Genomic DNA, 20,772 nt, shown 5'->3' on the forward strand with positions numbered 1-20,772 from the left:
GTATCATTCTATCTCTCCTAGATTTTACCCCATCATGGACAGTCCACTCTGCTCCTCCCACCTTAAAACATCAATTATCTCCAACTTCTCCCTGTTCTGATGAAAGGCGAATGACCTAAATGTTTGACTGCTCCTGTCTGCCCAGACGCTGCCTTACCCATTGCTTTTAATCTCAGATTTCCAGTATCTGCAGTATTTTATATTTGGATGCCTGTGGAACTCCACCTTGTACAATTTATAAATTAGAACACTTTCTTATTTTACTGTTTTCTTTCTTTCTTCAGCCAGATTCTCAACCCTGTGAACAATTTGCCTTCAGCCGCATTAACTTTAACTCACATTATCAATCAGGAGGAAATTTCTTGTATGTCATAGAAGGGCCATCTGGCAGCATTTCGCAATCCAACATTTCAGACAATACTTTGGTGAAACAGCTTGTGCCGGTTCTATCTTGTTTGTGGATGTGAGGAATTCAAGTTCAAGTTTAATTATCATCAACCATATACATGAACACAGCCAAACAAAATAGTGTTCCTCCAAGGCCAAGGTAAAAATACAATACCAACAATCACACACAGCACACAGCACATACAGCACAAAAAAGAGTAGCCCAAGTCCCTGAATGTTATTGACTATAGATTAATGTGCAGGATATGTTGTCCTGGGGCCATAATTCTTCAGGAACAAACATGCAGCAGGACACATCACCCAGGAAAGCAGGCACAGACAAATGCAATCCAGCTCGTCTTCTACTGAGCAAACACAGGAAAACAGCACCAGCAGGAGGGGCCAACACACAACCAAGCATGGACTCCAGCGCCTATCCTTATTCTATCTTGAACTATTTGACGAAGGAACTGTCCAAGATTGGTAGCAACAAAACATTATATTATTGAGGCCAACCACTGAAGGAGAGAGAAACTGAGTGAATAAGAGAGGGAGATCTCCAGGAGAGATACCCTTCTCTCCAATAGTCATGGAGATTGGTTGCAGAAGTATTTCTGAAAAGCCAGTCATATATATTTATATCGCTGGTTAGAAATGTTGGTAATTCAGTTTTAATTGATTTGTACAATATACAAATATTTCATAACATTTACAATTCCAAGCACTAGATATTTTTTACAATTGGATGAATCAACAGTTTGAGAAATTACATTATTTAAGAAACCCTTTGTCAAACATTAAAATAAATCTGTTCATGACCAAAGAAATAAATATATTGCAGTTTGTGTCAATAGTAGATTCTGTACCAAGCCAAATTTACAAGTCTTATCAGGAAGGTTAAAAGAAAAGGTGCTTTTATTTGGAGCTGTCTGTTGTGATTTCTGCTGCCCCATACTTCCTCTTCTCCATCACCATCACATATTTCTGGTCTCAAAAACAAAAAAATTCCCTGGAATATGTTTCTTCAGGGATGCAGAATAAAACTGAAAAGCATTTACAAATGAAATCATTTCAAAATTGCTGGTGTCCTGTTAACAAAAACTGATTATCATTGGTGGGAACCTACCGTCATTAACAGGTCTGTGATTCCAGTCCCACATCAATAAGGATGACTTACCTGTCCTTTGAAGAACTTCAGTTGATCATTTTCTTCTATTTATGTATATTTATTTAGAGATACAGCATAGAGCAGGTCTTTCCAGCCCTTCGAGTCACACCAACCCAGCAATTCCAGACAAACCAGCTTAACCCTAACTGTTATGTTTTGTAAGTCCAGAAGTTAATCAAAGGAAAAACATGGGAGAGCTAGGGATAACATGTGTCTAGTTTTGTTTTTATTTCAAGCGCATTTATGACATGGTGGCATAATGACGTGTGCCAAGTTGCTTGATCTGCTGGTCTACCCCAGGCCACCAGGCAAAGTTTTGAGCCAATGTTTTCATTTTGACCATACCTACATGACCAGCATGTAGCTCCTCCTGCACTTCAGCTCTCAGCTGGATGGAACAACTTTTCTCAATCCCCACATAAGGCAGCCTCTCTCAAGGGCAAGTTCATCCTAACACTGGTAAAGTCGGGGAACTGGGATTTCTGCTGCACATTCCAGCCATTTTGGAGGGCTACGTAGACTTGAGACAGTGTGGGGTCTTTTCTGTTTTCCTGTTGGATCATCTCTGCCGTAATAGAGAGATCTGCATTAGGGAGAATATGTCAAGAGAACTGTCCTCTTTTGCAAATTTTTCGGGTATTTCCTTTGCCAAGGGTAAACTGGACAATCCATCCACATTTCCATGATTAGTCATCCTCTTGAATTTGGCTTTGTAATTCTGTCCCCAAGAAACAGAGCCCACCTGTGCATTTATGCTGCTGCTGTCAGTGAACGTCCTTCCGTGGATGGAAAATGGACACTAGTATTTGATGATCATTAATGAGGGTAAACTCTCTCCCATACAGGTACTGGTTGAAACACTTGTAGCACCTGGTCCACCGCTTTCTATCCAAATTCAAGCATGGATACTACTCCAAAATTAAGCCTATCATAGTGATAAAGCCCTTTGAGAGGGTTTATGGTAAGAAACATTTTAGATTCTTCTTCCATCTGCGGGTAGGTCTCAGTTAAGTCCACTTTGCTGAAGTGTTTCCCTCCAGAAAGTTTTGTAAAGATATCCTCTATCCTAAGTAGAGGGTATTGATCTACTTTCAGTACTGGGTTGATGGTGACCTTTAATCACCAGAGATCCATTCTTCTTGGGAACTGGGACCACTTGGAAAGAATTACCTTCAGCCTCCATATGATCTAGCCTACTAGACATAGGTATAAGGAACCATCCATGATAAAGTATTTGTGTATCCGTGGAAAAATTTGATGCAGCATTTTCATTTAATAGTATTTTATCCTTGATATGTTTTGAGTTTTCCAATTCCATCCCTGAACACTGCTGTGGCATCATTCAGTACTTTCTTAATTTGTTTTCCTTTGACTTTATTGCAGGGGATGTGGCATGTAAATGGTGGATGGATTTCCAATCAATTTGTAGTTGTCTCAGCCGATCACAACCCACAATGCTGGCTCTCCTGTTCTGGCTACATACATGCCCATTGTGGCTTACTGCTTGTTGTACTTCACTGTTACGAATGTCATACCCACAGGGTTATCTTTTCTCAGTACAAGTTCTCAGGTGGAAATCCACAGGCTTCAAGTCAGTCTGTTTGAAATACTGCTCAAACTAATTTTGTGGAATGACTGAAACAGCCAAGCCAGGGTCCAATTCTATTTTAGCTAATTTGTCATTCACTTCTGGTGATCCTGATAAACCCATATTGCTTGTTTATTGTTAGTTTCACTGTTAGATTTTTCATCAGCAGCATGCAGATTAGTGCTCTTTTTGAAATTGCAATTTGACCTTTTATTTTTTCTCTTCCCTGTGTAGTACATTTATTTTTGTCTGCCCAACACAATCTTTATATGTGTTCTACTTATTTGCATTTTCTGCAAGTTCCATCTTTAAACCTGCATTGGTCTTGTGTATGTGAGGCCCAGCCACAATGGTAACACAATTTGTTTGGCCAGGCATGCTTCTTTTTGGATATTGCAATTTTGTTCACGTTCACTTTCATTCTTGACTGCAACTCAATTGTGTCTCTGGCTGCTGTTTCCATTGATACAGCAGTTTTGACTGCTCTTTTACATGTGAGTTCTGCTTCATTTAGGAGCTGTTTTCGAATGTGTTTTGTAAGATTCCACAAACTAAACAATCTCTCAGTGCATTATTAAGCCAATCACTGGACTGACAATGGTTAGACAATCTCTTCAGTGCAGCCACAAATGCTGAAATGAACTTCCCTTCTTTTTGATTCCACTTATGAAACCTAAAATATTCTGTAATCAACAATGTTCCGGCATTACTTTCACAATAGCAGCAAAGTTCATTTTGGCTGGTTTGGTTGAAGCAGTTAAACTTCTAAGCAAACTGTAAGCCTTTCCACCCAATGCACTCAGCAAAACTGGTACTCACTTTTCATTGGTTATTTTATTTTCTTCAATATACTGTTCAATTCATTCAGTATACAATATCTAGTTACTTCTTGGACAATCGAATGTGTCGATGTAGCCAACCATTTGGGCTTTATTTTTATTTATGATTATTATCACCCAGCATTCATTGCTTTGAACCCCTGAATTATGTCCATTTTCTGCTTTTCTTTTAACTCCACTGCCTTTCCCTACCCTTCCTGAAGAAACAAACATGTTGTGCTTTTCTTTAAAACTCAAATGTTGCACTGCACTTCAATAAGTAGGTAGTTGTCTCGGGTTCATTTTAATACTTGCTCATCACCAATGATATGCTTTGTAACTCCAGGAATTAATTGAAAGAAAAACACAGGCGGACCAGGGATAACTCATGCCTAGTCTCATTTTTTTTAACTTTAAGTAAGGCTTATGTTGTGGCAGTTTAATGACGTATGCTATTCACATACTTTTACAGACAACCCATAAAGCACGACGCAACAACCAAGAATGCTTAACCAAACAATATATGTACAATATTACTCACATATTGCTTAAGTATTAAATATACGACTCTAAGCTAATCACAGGACAATTAAACTCTAGAGACTGTTGTGTGTGAAAATGCCAGATCAGCAATTTCTGAGATATTCAAATCACCCTGTCTGGCACCAATAATCATTCCATGGTCAACGTTACTTAAGTCGCATTTCTTCCCCATTCTGATGTTTGATCTGAACAACAACTATACTTCTTGGCCATATTTGCATGCTTTTATTGAGTTCTTGCCCCATGATTGGCTGATTATATATTTGCATTAACATGCAGATGCACAGGTGTACCTAATAAAGTGGCCACTGAGTGGAGAAATACTTTAATATTCCACCTTCATTTTTGGGGAAATTAGCAATGAAGAACATACTGTATATTGGTGTTGTCAGTCATGCCTGCAACATGGGAATGAATGAAGTAAATCTGAAGACTTTGAAAAATGGAAAAGTTGGGCAATGATCATACATACATGCATAAACATGTGGACACAAACACGAACACACACACGCGTACACGCACACACACCAAGCCAGCCACTTATATTTACTGTTCACAACCATGCTGCTCCCCACTATCTTAGTTTACAGAGAATAATTCTGTGAAATTCATTACCTTTTTTGCTTCTTCCCCTTCTGCACTCATTTGGACACTGTGATCAAGTGAGTAGGGAACTAACTGAAGTTAGCTGAACTTAACCCTTCCTAGCTCAAGTCACACTCTGCCATTAAGAACATAACAATGTAAAGAGAGAAACTAGATGGAGGGGGTTCAACCTTTTTATGTCAATTCTGCCAATCAGTAAGAATTTTGCTAATCTTTTATTTCCATGCACTAACCCCATTCTGTTGATTACCTGAACAAAAAAAAATTGTCTGGTTTTGGAAGTATCCTATTAACAACTCAATACCTTAATAATTATAATTTAAGGCCATTGAGTATATTGTGCTCATGCCATTTCCCAGTACAGCAATTCCCCCAAGTCCATTCCCTTCCTCACTATCCATAACCCTGAACACTATTCTCTCTCTCTTGCCCATCAACCTGTCATTTCTTTACAACTAAGGAGTAACTTATAGTGGGAAGTTAACCTACCAGGATATCTTTGGGGAATTGTGCATCTCGAGTCTCTGTATAACACAGCCACTCAAGACTGAAACAATTTTGTCAAAATTATTCATAAAAACTCATACTTATACCAAGCCTAGGAACATAATCAAGTTATTTCTTAAGTTTATATGCAAAGCTACTGCATGTGAAGAACTGATAAATGATATGATGGACACAATAGTCTGTTTCTGTAAGACTAATATTTACTGAAATTCTGCTATCTGGCCATGAATTGAAAAGAAAGTTAGTATTGATTCAAAGTATAAACATGTCCCTTTCAGATCAGTATGTAGCATAATTTTTCAAAAGAAGCCATCTGAAATCATCCTACAACAGGCTAATATTCCTTTAGGGTTTGGAAATTTTTTGGATTATATCTGCAATTAAATGACTTCTTTGTCAACAGGGATTCTCTTGCATTTTAGACACAAACAGGCTAGGAACCACAGTAGCACATAACATTAAAACTCTACAAATGACATGATTTTATTATTGCCCAAACAATCAGTGTTGCAAGCTACCATAACCTCAGGCCTGGAAGTGGACAAGTGCAATTCCCTGAGAGTCACATTCATTAACGGGTTTGCAAACCAAAAGTACACAAAGACTCAACAATGGTGAATGATACAGTATATGTAAACAAATTAGATATTCAATAAATACATATCTTGACTGAAGTCACTTTGAAGGGATCCATAGAATGTTTAGAATTATCAGTCAAGTGTCTGCATTTTGGTCCCAGTACCCAGTACTAAAAGCTGACCTTCCCCAACAATGTGCACGCCTTTTACTGTGAAAAGTTTGGAAGTTCTGTATAAATCAGGTCGGTCCTCTGAGCCCAGCTTATTCCAGTCCAAAATCTCAACACCATCCGCTGGATGTTTAAGTCATGAAACAAAGCATCCTTCATTAAGTATGGCGTACTTTGATTCAGTATTCTCTATTCTCCTCTCACAGCTTGAATGAGGTAAAGTGCCTTGAATGTAGAAACATAGAACTGTACATAAAAAGAGGTATTCACAACCTGAATGGGAGTTCTACCTGGCAAGGTGATGAAGGCTTCAGCAATGCAGCTCATTGTGACATGGGGCTGGGAGGGGTGTGGCAATAATTGTTTGTCCCCCTGGTCTGACAGCCATTGTCCCACTATTGACAGAGGGAATAGGCAGAGGTCAGGCACCTGGTGTAAGACGGCCCTGCTTTGCACTGACTTTTGCTAGCCACATGCACACACACACACACTTCTCTCATTAGAAGTTTGTCTGTGTGTCTGTTGAATCTCCCAGGTGTATGTCCTGTGAAGCGGATGTTCTTGGAGGTGGATTCTCACCCGAAACACCCAGGGTTTGGTCACTCTCAGCTGCACCTTCCTCAGGTTGAGTTAGATCTGCAACACATTTTTCTTCCCCTGCTTCTGATTCAGGTGGCTGAAGGCAGATCTCAGCCATCTCTTCAGGAAGCTGCAGAAAGTCTGGAAGCACCAAGTCTTCCTTCTTCAGGAGGCCACGCTGATCATTGACACGGCAACTTTGTGCTTTTGATAACATCTCAAATAATGCTGTAACAAGAAGAAGAAAAGTGCCATTACATCATAACTCTACAGTGGAAGTCATGCTCTGTACCTCCATTCTATCACCTCATTATGGAGGGCAAATGAGCAGCAATTAGGAATTAATCCCATAATAACTTCAGATTTGGGATGCTGTCCAGATGTTATATCACTCTAGCCACTAATGAGGGATCCGCTTCATAACTACACAACTTTCTTGTTCAGTACCACCCAAGCCTATGTTAGATGTTTCTGACACCAACTGGTCGGACTACAATTCCCAAGCTAGTCTATCCTTGTCCCTTTATTCCTGCTGCTTTGACGTTCTTTGGAATCAGGTTTTCAAGGTTGTTAAACCATATTCTGTTAGTTTGCAGGAATTTTCCTCTGCCAGTAGTCTTACATTTGATCACCTGACATATTTGCTCAACTAGCAATCGGTCATTAATGACAATTGAAAGACACATAATCCTTCACACTTCAGAAATGGCTCTACCCACCATATGCACCATCTGGTATGGAGAGGCCACTGCACAGGATTAGAAAAAGCTGCAGAAAATTGTAACCTCAGCCAGCTTCATCATGGACATTAGTCTCCTCAGTATTGAAGACACTTTTAAAAGGTGATTCCTCAGAAAGGCAGCATCCATCATTAAGGACCCACAAATGTCTTCTTCTCATTGCTACCATCAAAGAGGAGGTACAGGAGCATGAAGACACACACTCAAAGTTCAAAGTAAATTTATCATCAAACTACATATATGTCATCATATACAAGCCTGAGATTCATTTACTTGCGGTAAATCACAATAAATACAAGAACCACAGTAGTATCAATGAAAGACTGCACCCAACAGGATGGACAAGAACCAATGCAAAAAGCTAACACTGTGCAAGTACAAAGAGAAAAATAAATAATAATAAGAAGAAGAAATAAATACAGAATAAAATTGAGAACACAAGATAAAGATCCTGAACTTGATGGTATAGGTCCTAAGACTCCTGTACCTTGTTCCTGATGGCAGCAGGGAGAGAGAATATGGCCTGGATAGTGGAGGTCCTTGATAATGGATGCTGCTTTCCTGCAATAGTGCTCCATGTAGATGTATTCAATGGTGGGTAGGGCTTTACCCATGATGGACTAGGCTGTATCTACTACTTTCTGCAGTTTTTTCCATGCAAGGGCATTGGCGTTAACATTCCAGGCAATGAGTCAATATACTCTCCATCACACATCTAAATACGTTTGTCAAAGTGTTACATGACATGCTGAATCACTGCATACTAAGAGAGTAGATGCATGGCTGTGTTTTCTTCATAATAGTACTGACATACTGGTCTCAGGACAATCCTCTGAAATGATAATGCTGAAGAATTTGAAGTTGCTGACCCTCTCCATCTCTGATCACCCGATGAAAACTGGCTCATGGACCTCCACCTCCTCAACTTGAATTCGATAACTATCTGCTTGGTCTTGTTGACATTAAGTGAGAGTTGGTTGTTGTGGCACCTTTCAGCTAGATTTTCAATCTCTCTCCTATATGCTGATTTGTCACCACCTTTGATTCATCCAACAACAGTAGTGTCATTGGCAAACTTAAATATGGCATTGGAGCTCTGCTTAGTCTCACAGTCGTAAGTGTAAAGTGAGTAGAAGAGTGGCCTTGTGGTGCAACTGTGCTGAGAGAGATTGTGGAGATGTTGTTGCCTATCCAAACTGACAAGGATCTGCAGCTGAGGAAATCAAGGGTTCAGTTGCACAAGGAGGTATTCAGGCATAGCACAAAGCTTTTTGATTAGTTTTGAGGGAATGATAGTACTGAATGTTAAACAGCAGAATCAGAATCAGAATCAGGTTTATTACCACCGGCATATGAGGTGAAATTTGTTAACTTAGCAGCAGCAGTTCAATGCAATATATATTATAGCAGAGGAAAAATAAATAAATAAATAGGTAGATAGATAGATAAATACATAGAAATAATAATAATAATAATAATAAATAAACAAGTAAATCAATTACAGTGTACGTAGATTGAATAGATTTTTAAAAACATGCAAAAACAGAACTACTGTGTATTAAAAAAAAGTGAGGTGGTGTCCAAAGATTCAATGTCCATTTAGGAATCGGATGACAGACGGGAAGAAGCTGTTCCTGAATCATTGAGTGTCTGCCTTCAGGCTTCTGTACCTCCTACCTGATGGTAACAGTGTTTTCTCACCTTTTCTGGGCATGCCATGGGTGCTGGAGGTCCTTAATAATGTAGACTGCCTTTCTGAGACACCGCTCCTTGAAGATGCCCTGGGTACTTTGTAGGCTAGTGCCCAAGTTGGAGCTGACTAGATTTGTAACCTTCTGCAGCTTCTTTTGGTCTTGTGCAGTAGCCCCTCTATACCAGAGAGTGATGTAGCCCATCAGAATGCTCTCCACGGTACAACTATAGAAGTTTTTGAGTGTATTTGTTGACATGCCAAATCTCTTCAAAATCCTAATAAAGTATAGCCACTGTCTTGCCTTCTTTATAACTACACCGATATATTGGGACCAGGTTAGATCCTCAGAGACCTTGACACCCAGGAACTTGAAGCTGCTCACTCTCTTCACTTCTGATCCCTCTGAGGATTGTTATTTGTTCCTTCGCTTTACCATTCCTGAAGTCCATAATCAGCTCTTTCGTCTTACTGATGTTGAGTGCCAGGTTGTTTCTGCGGCACCACTCCACTAGTTGACGTACCTCACACCTGTACATCCTCTCGTCACCACCTGTGATTCTACCAACAATGGTTGTATCGTTGGCAAATTTATAGATGGTATTTGAGCTATGCCTAGTCACATTGTCATGTGTATATAGAGAGTAGAGCAGTGGGCTAAGCACACACCCCTGAGGTGCGCCAGTATCACTTCTGCTCAATGCAGCTATATTCAGGACTTACCTTCTACATCATATGTCTTACGATATATTTCCTTCTTTGCTTCACATGTTCCCTTGTCTCTGTTTCTTCTATTGGGCTGCGAGTTCAAGTTCGCAGAGAGTCTGTCTGAGGATTTGTTTTCATTTATGGGAGATTCCTGCTGTTTCTGCTGATAGAAATAGTCCGACAAATCAACCTCCTGCTTTCTCTTAATGCATCATCACTCCTCCATCCCAGTGAAATAATATGTCATCTTAACATCCCCAAAAGTCAATTCAGCATTCTTTCATTTTGGGTATGGTTTCAGCTCAACTGGGGTTTTGAAGTAAATACAGTGCTACAATGTGTTCAGCAGGATTCTAACTCACACCAGGTTCCACTCACCCACTGCAACATAAACATATCTACGGGTACTATATTCACTGTATATGCATAGTATGCATTTTTAATTGTCGGTCAGTCATTGTTATACAACATCCTCTTCCTTACCTCCATTTCTCCCAGTCTCATTTGTTCCAATATTGACAGAGGTGGTACTTACTTTCAATGATGTAAACTCTAACTTCCACCCAAATAATTTGTCCTTCTATTTGTATCTCCCCTTTATTAAGACACTTCAAAAAAAACTGTCTGTGTTTCTGCGTCAGACTTTGTCTATTATCTCTACTGTGCTAGGTGTGTTGCACCTTGGTGCCAGAGGAACAGTGTTTCATTTGGCGATGTTCATGTACAGTTGAATGATAACTAAACTTGAACTTGAACTTTGTATATAAATGTGTGTTGGTGTCGTGTACAAACACCAAAAGTACGTTGGGTGAACGGCACAGTCTGGCCTAAATCATGTTTGAAATGGGGATGTTAAATGATATTGCACTCACAAGGTTTGCAGATGATTGTGTTGAATTCACTTTCCCCTGTGCAGTATCTGTAAAGAATGAAAATGTTACTGATGGTTAGAAAGCATTCAGCAGGATTATGTCAAATCCAGAAATTCAAATCCAAAGTAAATCTATTATCAAAGTACATGCAACATATATCACCATAAGGCCATAAGACATAGGAGCAGAATTAGGCCATTCAGCACATTGGGTCTGCTCCGCCATTCCATAATGGCTGATCCCAGATTCCACTCAATCCCATACTCCTGCTTTCTCACCGTATCCTTTGATTCCCTGACTGATCAGGAAACAATCATCTACCATCTTAAATATACCCACAGTCTTGGCCTCTACAGTTTCACTACTCTCTGGCTAAAAAATTTCCTCCTTACCTCAGTTCTAAAGGGTCGCCCCTCAATTGTGAGGCTGTGCCCTCTAGTTCTGGATACCTCCACCACAGGAAACGTCTTCTCCACAACCACCCCTAGTCCTTTCAACATTTGGTAGGTTTCAATGAGATCCCTCCTGCATTCTTCTAAATTCCAGTGGATACAGGCCCAAAGCTGCCAAACGCTCCTCATATGCTAACCCCTTCATTCCCCGCATCATCCTCGTGAACCTCCTCTGGACTCTCTCCAACGTCAACATATCCTTTCTGAGATATGGGGCCCAAAACTGTTGACAATACAGTTTCACCATATAAAACCCTGAGATTCATTTTCTAGCAGACATTCACAAGAAACAAACACAATAAAATCAATGAAGGACGACACCCGACAGGATGGCCAAACAAGTATGCAGAAGACAACAAACTGTGCAAATACAAAAAGTGAAAAAAGAAACAATAATAGTAAATAGATAGATAGATAAATAAATAGCAATCATTAAATAAATGCATAAATACATTAATGAATAAGTGAATAAATAAATAAATAGCAAGAACATAAGATGAAGAGTGACTTCTCATCTACCAAGGCTCCAATGAATATCATTCTCTTGAATCTCAGTGGCCAAAAGTAGAGGCAGCACATAGGATGTTGGAAATAATTTGGAAGTTGTGGAGCTTGGGGAGGTTAATGGGTGGGTTGAGCTCTTCTCCAATCCTGGCAATCTACTTGCAAATGTTTTGTCATCACGTCTCCTTGCATGACGACAAAACATTTGCAAGTAAGTTGCTAAGATTGGAGAACAACTCAACCCAACCACATAGGATGTTGCCTGACAGGAGAAATTTTTGATCATGACGTGCTTTGACTAGGCATAACCCTGTAAATCATCAGTCTGATTCTCCGAGGAGAAATAAATAATTAAAAGGTTACCATAAAACATAGGAACAGAATTAGGCCATTTGGCCCATCGTGTCTGCTCTGCCATTTCATCATGGTTGATCCATTTTTCCCCTCTGCCTCAACCTCTTATATCTCTTCATGCCCTGACCAATTAAGAATCTATCAATCTCTGCCTTAAATATATATGAAGACTTGACCTCCACAGCTGCCTGTGGCAACAAATTCTACAGATTCATCACTCTCTGGCTAAAGAAATTACTCCTCATCTCCATTCTAAAAGGACAACCCTCTATTTTGAGGCTGTGTCATCTGGTCTTAGACACTCCCACCAGAGGAAACATCCTCTCCACATCTACTCTATCAAGGCCTTTCACCATTCTTTTTTTTTGGGTCACCCCATCATTCTTCTAAATTCCAATGAATACAGACTCAGAGCCATCAAACGTTCTTCATATAACAAGCTATTTTATTCTGGAATCATTTTTGTGAACCTCCTTTGATCCCTCTCCAGTTTCAGCACACCCCTTCTAAGATTAGGGGCCCAAAACTACTCACAATACTCCACATGAGGGCTCACCAGTGCTTTATAAAGTCTCAATATTACATCCTTGCTTTTATATTCCAGTCCTCCTGAAATCACCACAGACTCAATATGCAAATTAACCTTTAGGGAATTCTGTACAAGGTCTCCCAAATCCACTCGCACCTCAGATATTTGTATTTTTTCTCCATTTATAAAATAGTCAACCCTTTCATTTCTTCTACCAAAGTGCATGACCATACACTTACTAACACATGTATTCCATCTGCCACTTTTTGGCCATTCTCCTAATCTTTTCTAAATCCTTCTGTAGCCTCCTTATTTCCTCAAAACTACCTCCCCTCCACCTATCTTTGTATTGTCAGCAAACTTTACAACAAAGCCATCAATTCCATCATCCAAGTCATTGACATATAACATTAAAAGAATCAGTGGGAAGTGGGACACAATCAATGCACCAAGCAATAGCATTCATGGCCTGCGAAAGAGGTAGAAAAGGGATACGGAACAAAGCTTCTGAAGGAAAGTCACTGTAGTCTTATTGCTCAATGCACAGTCTTTCAATTGCTACAAAACCACCATTGTGAAACTAAATTTGAAACTACTCTTGATGAAGCACTGTGTGTGAGTTAACAACGCACAGGAAGGGCCAAACTTCATTTAGATATCTCACCAGAAATCAATTACCTAAGTGAATGAAAGCTGTGGGATGCAATAGACTGCAAAACAAAATAAATAAATAAAGGATTTCAGCAGCTGTGTGGCAAGATGTATGTCGTAGCCTAAACCTGCCACAGGGAGATTCTGTTCAATTGGCCCATGAAAGGTCAGCTCTGTGGGAGCGCACTTAAAGCTGGTTTTTTAACCTTTAGAACTGATATCTTGTGGCTCTCACACAAAAAGAAGTAGACAGCTCATCTCACCATCCAATTATTGTCTGCTATTTGAGTTTGTTCATAGAAAGCAATGGTTTGTTTCTTACAATGCATAAATGCAACTATCCAGCATTGCTCAGTATGTACACAGCTCAATGTCCAGTGATCTGAGTATGCAGAGGTAACAGGGTCCTGATTCAACAGCACTAAGCTAGCTAGCCTTTATGCTTGTAAATGTACGTAGAATCTGCCCTTAAAAGCAGCATGGTAGCATAGCAGTTAGTACAGCTCGGTGCGGAGTTCGGAGATCAATTCTGATGTCATCTGAAAGGAACCTGTACTCCCTGTGAAATGCATGGGTTTTCTCCAGATACTTCAGTTTCCTTCCACAGTCCGAAGCTGGACCGGTTAGCAGATTAATTGGTCATTGTAAATTGTGCCGTGATTAGACCAGGGTTCAACTACTGGACGGCATGTCTCTAAGGGCCAGAAAGTCCTGTTCCATCAGACCACACTTGGAGAATAATTTTGCTATTGCCCCTTTGAGTCTGCTCTGCCATTCTATCGTGGCTGATTTATTATCCCTCTCAGCCCCATTCTCCTGCAATGATATACCCTGTGTACACAACCATCTGTGGCAAAAATTCATCAGATTCACCACCATCTGGCTAAAGAAATTTTTCTTTATTTCTATTCTAAATGGACATCCCTTTATTCTGAGGTTGCACCCTCTGGTCCTAGATTCCCTCACTATAGTAAATATCCTCTCCACATCCAATCTATCCAGACCTTTCAACCTAGTGAATACAGGCCAGAGACATCAACCACTTGTCAGATGATAACCCTTTCATTTCTGGAATCATTCTAATGAATCTTCTCTGCACATCCCAAAACTGCTCACAATACTCTGTGTGCAGTCTGACCAATAACTTATAAAGCCTCAGCATTACATCCTTGCTTTTATATTCTAATCCTTTTGAAATTAATGCTAACATTGCACTTATCTCCATCTCAATCTGCAAATTAGCTTGTTGGAATCCTGCATGAGGACTTCTAAGTCCCTCTGCACCTCTCATTTTTGGAATTTCTCCATATTTACAAAATAGTCCATGCCTTTATTCCTTCTACCAAAGTGCATGGACCATACATTTCCATACATTATATTCCATCTGCCACATTTTTGCCCATTCCCCAATCTGACTAAGGCTTTCTGCAGACACCCTGCTTCCTAACTCTACTTGCCCTTCCACCTATCTTCGTATTTTCCACCAACTCAGCCACAAAACCATCAATTCTCCCATCCAAATTATCGACATACAATATGTAAAGAAGCAGTCCCAACAGCAACCCTTGAGGTACATCATTAGTCACTAGAAACCAAATAAAAAAGACTTCATTTATTCCCACGTTTTGACCTTCTAGCAGTCAGCCAATCTTCTATCCATCCTAGTACCTTTCACGATATACCATCGGTTCATGTGTGCCTCATGAATGGCACTTTGTCAAAAGCCTGGTGAAAATCCATCCCCTAGCTTACCTTTGTCTATTCTGCTTGTTATCTCCTCAAAGATTCTAACAATTTTGTCAGGCAAGATTTCTCCTTTTGAAAACCATGTTGACTATGGCCTATTTTAACATGTACTCTGAAACCTCAACCTTACTAATAGACTCCAACATCCTTCCAACCACTGAAGTCAAGCTAACTGGCCTATAACTTCCTTCCTTCTACCTCCCACCCTGCTTAAAGAGTGGAGTGACATTTACAAATTTTCAGTCCTCAGGAAGCATTCCAGAATCTAGTGATTCTTTAAAGATCATTATGAATGCCTCCAAATCTCTTCAGCTACCACTTTCAAAAATGTGATCCAGTTGATTTATCTACCATCAGACTTTTCGGATTCCCAAGCACCTTCTCCTTAGTAATAGCAATGACACTCACTTCTGCCCCTTTACGCTTTTGCATTTCTCACTTCCTGCTCATGTCTTCCACAGTAAAGATTGATGCATATAGGAGGAAAATTGAAAATCTGGCTGAGGAGTGCCATGCTTTATACTTCATTGTCACCGAACAATTGATACTAGAACGTACAATAATCATAGCGATATTTGATTCTGTGCTTCCCACTCCCTGGATTAAGAATATTAAAAATAGTAAAAATTAGTAAATATTAAAAATTTAAATTATAAATCATAAAGAGAAAATAGAAAAATGGAAAGTAAGGTAGTGCAAAAAAACCGAGAGGCAGGTCCGGATATTTGGAGGGAACGGCCCAGATCTGGATCAGGATCGATTCAGCAGTCTTATCATAGTTGGAAAGAAGCTGTTCCCAAATCTGGCTGTAAGAGTCTTCAAGCTCCTGAGCCTTCTCCCGGAGGAAAGAGGGACGAAAAGTGTGTTGGCTGGGTGGGTTGTGTCCTTGATTATCCTGGCAGCACTGCTCCAACAGCGTGCGGTGTAAAGTGAGTCCACGAATGGAAGATTGGTTTGTGTGATGTGCTGTGCCATGTTCATGATCTTCTGCAGCTTCTTTCAGTCTTGAACAGGACAACTTCCATACTAGGTTGTGTTGCACCCTAGAAGAATGCTTTCTATAGTGCATCTATAAACATTAGTGAGGGTTTTAGGGGACAGGCCAAATTTCTTTAGTTTTCTCAGGAAGTAAAGGTGCTGGTGGGCCTTCTTGGCAGTGAACTCTGCTTGGCTGGACCAAGTCAGGGCATTTGTGATACTGACTCCGAGGAACTTAAGCTCTTGACCTTTTCCACTTGCGCACCACCGATGTAAATTGAGTCGTGCGGTCCACTACTTCTTCTGAAGTTAACAACCAATTCCTTCATCTTGCTGACATTGAGGGATAGGTTATTGTCTTCGCACCATGCCACCAGGTTCTTAATTTCCTCTCTGTACTCAAACTCATCATTACCCGAGATACGGCCTACAATTGTTGTGTCATCAGCAAACTTATATATTGAGTTTGACAGAAACTTGGCTACACAATCATGGGTGTACAGTGAGTACAGCAGGGGGCTGAGTACACAGCATTGTGGGGCACCGGTGCTCAGAGTGATTGTAGAGGAGAGCTTGTCCCCTATTTTTACAGCCTGGGTCCTGTCCGTGAGGAAGTTGAAGATCCAGCTGCAGATCTGAGTGCTAAGGCCCAGGTTCCATACAACAGACTGTTACTCAATGTCAGCAAGACCAAGGAGCTGATTATTGACTTCAGGATAAAAGAACCAGAGGTCCATGAGCCAGTCCTCATCAGAGGACCAGACGTGGAGTGGCGCCAGAAACTTTAAATTCCACAGTGTTATTAAATCAGAGGACCTGTCCTGGGATGAGCAAGTAAATACAATTATGAAGAAAGCACATCAGCACCTCTATTTCCTTAGAAGTTTGCAAACATTCTGAATGACATCTAAAATTTTGACCAACTTCTACAGATGTGTGGGGGAGAGTATATTGACAGGTTGCATCACAGTCTGGTATGGAAACGCCAAAGCTCTTGAATGGAAAATCCTACAAAAAGTAGTGGATACGGACCAGTCTATCATGGGTGAAGACCTCCTCACTATAGTGCACATCTGCATGAAACACTCATCATCAGGGACCCCACCCCCCAGGATATGCTCGCTTTTCGTTGCTACCATCAAGAAGGTAGTACAGGATCTGCAAGATCCACAACATCAGGTTTAGAAACAGTTATTATCTCTCAGACATCATAATCTTGAACCAAAGAGGATAACTTCACTCAACTTCACTTGCTCCATCATTGAGATGTTCCCATAACCAATGGATTCACTTTCAAGGATTCTTCATCTCATGTTCTTTATATTGATTGCTTATATATTTATTACTGTTATTTCTTTCTTTTTGTATTTGCACAGTTTATTGTCTTTTGCCTACTGGTTGAACAATCATGTTAGTGTGGTCTTTCATGGATTCTGTTATGGTTATTATTCTATAGATTTATTGAGCATGTCCTTTGATAATTAACCTCAGTTCCCCGCCTCCCCCATGGCTGTGAAGAGGGATGGGGAGTGGAAAGATAGGTAAATGAATCACAGAATTCTGTCCTGTGTTGCATGGGAACATGTTCATTATGGCTCAGTTGGTTGTACTGTTAGCATCAAGTCAGTATGTTCTAGGGCTCAAGTTCCATTTTAGAGGTTGGAGTGCAGCATTCCTAGACAGAATTTCTAAATGGTATCAAGGGAGTGATATTGGTAACATTTTCTGGAGAAGAGATAAAACTGAGGACTAATTGCCCTCTCAAAATTAATACACAAATACTTAAGTTAGTTTTCTTTAGAAAATCAGTGGGAAATTTATTCCCTTTGGTTTGATCAATACCTTCTGCCCATGACACCCAATTTCTCTACCCATCTATCCTCTCACTGTCCTTTTCTCTTTGAAACTATCCTTTAATTCTCTCTATCCGTATCATAATCATCTCCCTCACCTACCCCCTTAGTCCATCCTCTTTATTTTCTCTTTAGCAACCTCTTTATCCCAAATATCCATTCTCTTTTTCATCCTGCCTCTCATCCCTCCTATCTCCAACTTCATCCACTTGTTCTTTTACTCACCCTCCCCTCCCATTTTCTCCGATCTCTACTCCCTCCTGCTCAGGAGTACACTTGTTACCCCTCAGGATAAGGGCAGCAGGACCCAACGGTAATCCCTGAATATCTGGAGTATCGGGAAAGATGGGTTGGATGTTGAATTCAACCCTGCTATTTAGAGAGCAGTAAGGAGCAAAAGGGACCTGAATCAGAATTCAAATTGGGTTTCGAAAGGCAAAATGGAGGGGCAAGCAAGGGGGTTCCAGGAGGCTGTTTGAGGATGATAGCCAGGAGTTTACCATCTATGGTGTAACAGCAGGATAAGGATGAGCCCAGAATGTTTCACTATGGTATCTTATTGAAGCTATGTTGATTTTTAAGCTGTTTTCTTGTCAATGCATGCAACACATCAAAAACATTAGTCATTTATATTGGCCATGACTAAGTGATAGCCCCAATTAATCATTAAGCATATTACTCACCAGTCTAATATTTAGATAGACAGTGAACGACCTTATGATATATAGGGTTAGTTTAATAACATCTCACTGTTTCCAATCTATCTATCTACCTCTCCACTCTACTTTGCAATTGCCATGAATCATGAGCAATAAAAATAATCTCAGCAGTCCAGAAGAAGAAAAAAGTAGCAAGAAATATGTGCACAAGATACTTACTCTTAATTTTGTCTAGGATAACTCTCTGATTATCCAGGCAGGACACACTGCTGTTCATTTTCAGAGGCTGGGACTCTCCACTCTATTTAACATAAATTAAAAGAAATTATAGTGTAAAATTGTTAACTGTTAAAACTGCTTTACCAGATTCCATGCCAGGGGCAGAATGCCCCAATTTCATTTAATAGCATGATCCAAGCATAAACATATGGAGACTGAACCAATTACTGAATTGCATAGAGATCACTTGTTGGCAGAACAGCAAGTTATGACATATTATCAGGATGATCTCCTAGACTCGTTCCCAATATCATAGCCTGAAGGGAAATCATGGGGCTGTGTTCAATGGGAAATTCCTTACTTTTTATTTTACTCTAGATTGATCAGTTACTATTCATCTTAGAAATTCATCATCTAGCTTGACTTCAGACAGGTTGGAGAGTGAATGTATAATGATATGTATGTCCAGACTCAATGAGTCTATGTGTTTTCACCAGTTTGATAATTTCATAAGTAAATAATTATGTTTAAAAATAAGGATCATGTTAGGCCCCTTCTGGTTGAAATTATCTTCAAAGTGGGGTTCAAAGGGTGTCAATGAATGGCTGAATAGTGGGTTAACCTAAAACTATTCCTGATAGAAGAAGTTCAAGAATACACAGTTCTTCCCTTAGCAATTTTGTATCTATTTAACAGAACCTATAGTCATTCATTTCCCCGCAGAATGCTTGTGGATATTTGGACTATGGAAAATTACTATCAGTGACTGTGCATGAAAATCATTAATCAATTCTGAAGCACTTTAGCACTGAGGAAATGGAAGATACTATATAAATGGAAGGTCTTTTTACATTGTTAATACATACAATCTTTGCCTCCAGATCCTTGGCGTTTAAGTTATATTTCATCAGAAATGGTTGCAGAGCTTCAGATACTGTTTTGGTAGGTTTTGCGGTCACCCAAAGTTTTCGATTTGCAGGAATAAGCTCCAATCTGAAAAGAAGTCAAAGGGAAAGTTAGGAAATTAATTCAAGTTGGCACCTAGACAATCCTCCCAGACCTGTGGTTTTAAATTTCATCATTGAAATCAAACTGGAGTGTAAATCCCGCAGTTCCCACTGGTTAGAACAAATGGAATGGGGTAACCAATCAGGACCGAGGCAATTGAAAACAGGCCTATATAAACGTGAGACTCCCAGAGAGAAACACCAATAACTGCACACTGAGCATGTCACTTCAACTGGTGATGAAATGTCTGTAAGCCAATTACAAAGCTCGACGAACACCGCAACATCAAATGCGTCAACCGAGCTACCAATACTCACCACCATCCTAAACAAACATAATTGCCATATCTTAATGCAAAACTTTATTAATGTCTGGTATTGTTAGTTGAAAGTTCTACACCAGAAAATTCTAACTACAATAATCCCCAATTTCTTACCACTGAAAATGGTTTGATTACTGACATTTTGTCACACTATTCTACTGATCTCAAAGCTAAAAATGTAACTTACTCAAATAGTACTTTCTTCTCAACCCGAACTTCCTTGTCACACAAGATCATGCTATCTTGATCCAGCACAAGAGGTTTCTGAAAATTAAAATAAGGTAGGCTTTAAGCAAGATATTTCTAAAGTCGTATGATGTTATATCTATGCAAACATATTAGTTGGTTTGACCAGTGAGGAATAGACAAGGTGTTCAGACCCTAGATAAACAGTGAGGCATGAGGCAGTAGGGCAGTAGGCAGTAGGCATGAGACCAAATCAGGTAGGACTTTCAGTCCTATTTACTATTCATTAGGAGTACTGTAAATGGGTTTCAAGTGAGACAAAAATGGTGGTTATCTTTGGTATTCAACTCATTCCGC

At 39.8% G+C, this 20,772-nt stretch overlaps 1 protein-coding gene and 1 long non-coding RNA gene across 6 annotated transcripts in view; one reads left to right on the forward strand and one right to left on the reverse strand.

Moving 5' to 3' along the window:
* LOC140200356 (uncharacterized) overlaps positions 1-20,772 on the forward strand; it is a 70,820-nt gene that overhangs the window by 16,047 nt on the left and 34,001 nt on the right. The gene's annotated exons all lie outside the window — the stretch shown is intronic.
* Positions 1,025-20,772, reverse strand: part of LOC140200355 (regulator of G-protein signaling 14-like) — a 145,675-nt gene continuing 125,927 nt past the window's right edge. For 2 of the 5 annotated variants that reach the window (XM_072263564.1, XM_072263568.1), the window contains 6 exons: positions 20,417-20,493; positions 19,766-19,892; positions 18,900-18,981; positions 10,955-11,001; positions 10,098-10,245; positions 1,025-7,172 (listed from right to left, as the gene is read on the reverse strand). In XM_072263564.1, coding sequence (XP_072119665.1) covers positions 6,865-7,172; positions 10,098-10,245; positions 10,955-11,001; positions 18,900-18,981; positions 19,766-19,892; positions 20,417-20,493 — 789 coding nt within the window. In that variant the 3' untranslated portion in view covers positions 1,025-6,864. The remainder of the gene's footprint in view (positions 7,173-10,097; positions 10,246-10,954; positions 11,002-18,899; positions 18,982-19,765; positions 19,893-20,416; positions 20,494-20,772) is intronic. The other 3 variants (XM_072263567.1, XM_072263565.1, XM_072263566.1) reach the window with 2 other exon arrangements.

The sequence above is a fragment of the Mobula birostris genome, chromosome 7 (assembly GCF_030028105.1).
Source record: "Mobula birostris isolate sMobBir1 chromosome 7, sMobBir1.hap1, whole genome shotgun sequence".
Lineage (NCBI taxonomy): Eukaryota > Metazoa > Chordata > Chondrichthyes > Myliobatiformes > Myliobatidae > Mobula > Mobula birostris.